This window comes from Malurus melanocephalus, unplaced genomic scaffold, assembly GCF_030028575.1.
Source record: "Malurus melanocephalus ecotype Western Australia unplaced genomic scaffold, MMel_1.1 scaffold_412, whole genome shotgun sequence".
Taxonomy (NCBI): domain Eukaryota; kingdom Metazoa; phylum Chordata; class Aves; order Passeriformes; family Maluridae; genus Malurus; species Malurus melanocephalus.
In genome coordinates, this window is record NW_026623644.1 from 204,825 (window position 1) to 206,763 (window position 1,939).

The 1,939-nt window shown below is 42.7% G+C and overlaps 1 protein-coding gene across 1 annotated transcript in view; it reads left to right on the top strand.

Annotated features, from left to right (window-relative positions):
• ARMC8 (armadillo repeat containing 8) overlaps window positions 1-1,939 on the top strand; it is a 62,200-nt gene that overhangs the window by 49,743 nt on the left and 10,518 nt on the right. The window contains 1 exon segment of the mRNA XM_057379603.1: window positions 792-959. Within this exon segment, the coding sequence (XP_057235586.1) occupies window positions 792-959 (168 nt within the window).

The window sequence follows — 1,939 nt, forward strand, 5'->3', positions numbered from 1 at the left end:
CAGACTAGATGGCACAGTTCAGACTTGGTCTGTAAGCCCTGCAAGAGAATTTAGATCTGCATTTTCTCCTGTAACTCTCTACCACCTAGACCTCATTGCAGATTCTATAACTGAAGCCAAAGAGCTCAGAAAGACCTTTAAAAATTAGACCCATTATCATATAATGCAATTTTCCTCAACATTAAATGAGGTCCAAGTGTGTAAGGTATGTGCCATCTCTCATCCTGGARTGCCACTGTCATAAATGCAGATAAATGAACCAGTTTCGCAGTTTCAATATCCTTTAGATCTTGAAAATGGAGAACAGAGCAAGTGTGCACACAGGCCTGAAGGCTTGGGCAATATTGACTCCCCAGAGAATCTGCCTGACTGTTCAAGAGTGAAATAGCCAGAGCACAGGAGGTGCTGTTGGCAGTATTGAACGAGGGAGGGACATGCTTGGTTTAGGAATTGGTGTTTTGGTGCTGCTGGAGATKGAGGCACAGAGAAGGGACTGTAACTTGTCCCAGGCTGTGCTYCTCTGAGACGATGCTGCTGAGGAAATTTACAGTGTTGTGCTTAGCACAAGCTACAGAGGGGTTGAAGAGGCTCCTCCTGGGCTCCCTCTGCCCAGGTGTCCTTTGCAGAGCAGGGCTTGTCCCCACTGATTCCCACTAAATTGGGCTGAAAGCTCTGAAATCTGACTTGTGAAATAATGCACTACTTCAGCTTGTCCTGTGATGTGTGTCATTGCCTGGGTCTGCACTGCTAGCATCAAAGCACCTCCTGAAGTCTGGAATAYCCAACCAAAGCACAATTCCAGGTATTCCATTTCACTGATCCCTTCATCACCCTACCAACAGAATTCCTCTCTCTCCTCTCTGTGTGTGCAGGTTTTACAGAATGCTCCAAATGAAATTCTTGTAGTAGCATCTTCCACACTATGCAATCTTCTTCTGGAATTTTCTCCAAGCAAGGAGGTAAGTACTTAGCCAGCAGCAGGGAGCGGGGTGGACTGAAGTGAGATTACAAGTTACTGCTAGCTTGGGAACAAAAAAATTCATCTGCTTACAGTGCTGTGACAGTTAATTTGGTCTCTAAAGRAAAGAAGCAGATGTGAAGTTTTGTCACTTTTTTTTTAACTTGTAAAACACTGTTGTCTCAAAAGGTCATAAACAAGAAGAAACCAAGCTGATAATTTGCAATGTGATCCATTGTCTTAGAGAATTACTGCTGCTGCAATGCTGAAAATGCTGGCATAGCTGAGCCTTGTGTTTTTATTGTTCTCAGATGAACAGYACAGGATATCTGGTTCTGCAGAGTCTGTATTTCATACAGATCTTGCACACAGATCAACACTCCATAGCAATGCAACAATTCCCCAAGTCTAAAATACTTTGTAATTACAGAAAATATTTGCAAGATCATGGTGTATGTGGGATCCTGCAGGGCACTTTGGATTACCAAATTATCAGTTGATCTCGGTGGTTTTAATTATATCTGTGAGACAGAAAATTAACTGAAACAATGCCAAGCACAGTTCACTGGCCCAGGGGCTCTCTTTTCCAGACTGCAGGTCAATGCAGTGTTTCCACTTCAAATTAGATTGAARTACTGGATTTTCTGTCAGGATACATGGTTCACATCAAAAGCATTATTGCCAAAAGAAAATATTGATTGTGCAATATTTAGGAAGAAGATATTTATAAGTACTAGATTTGAAAGCCTCTATAAGCTATCTGATCTTTATTATATATCACCCTTTTCTTCTACATAATGTTTTGAACATTGTATGTAAACCCACGGTCACTTCAGTAAATGAGCAAAGCTGAAGTGGCTCTGTGTTGTATCCTGTGAAGAGTACAGCCCTGAATCAGAGCCATTTGGGGAATGTTTCCTGGTGCTAGGGCTGTGGTGCAATCCCTGGCAGGTTCCTGCAGTGCAGAGCACCTGGGGCCAG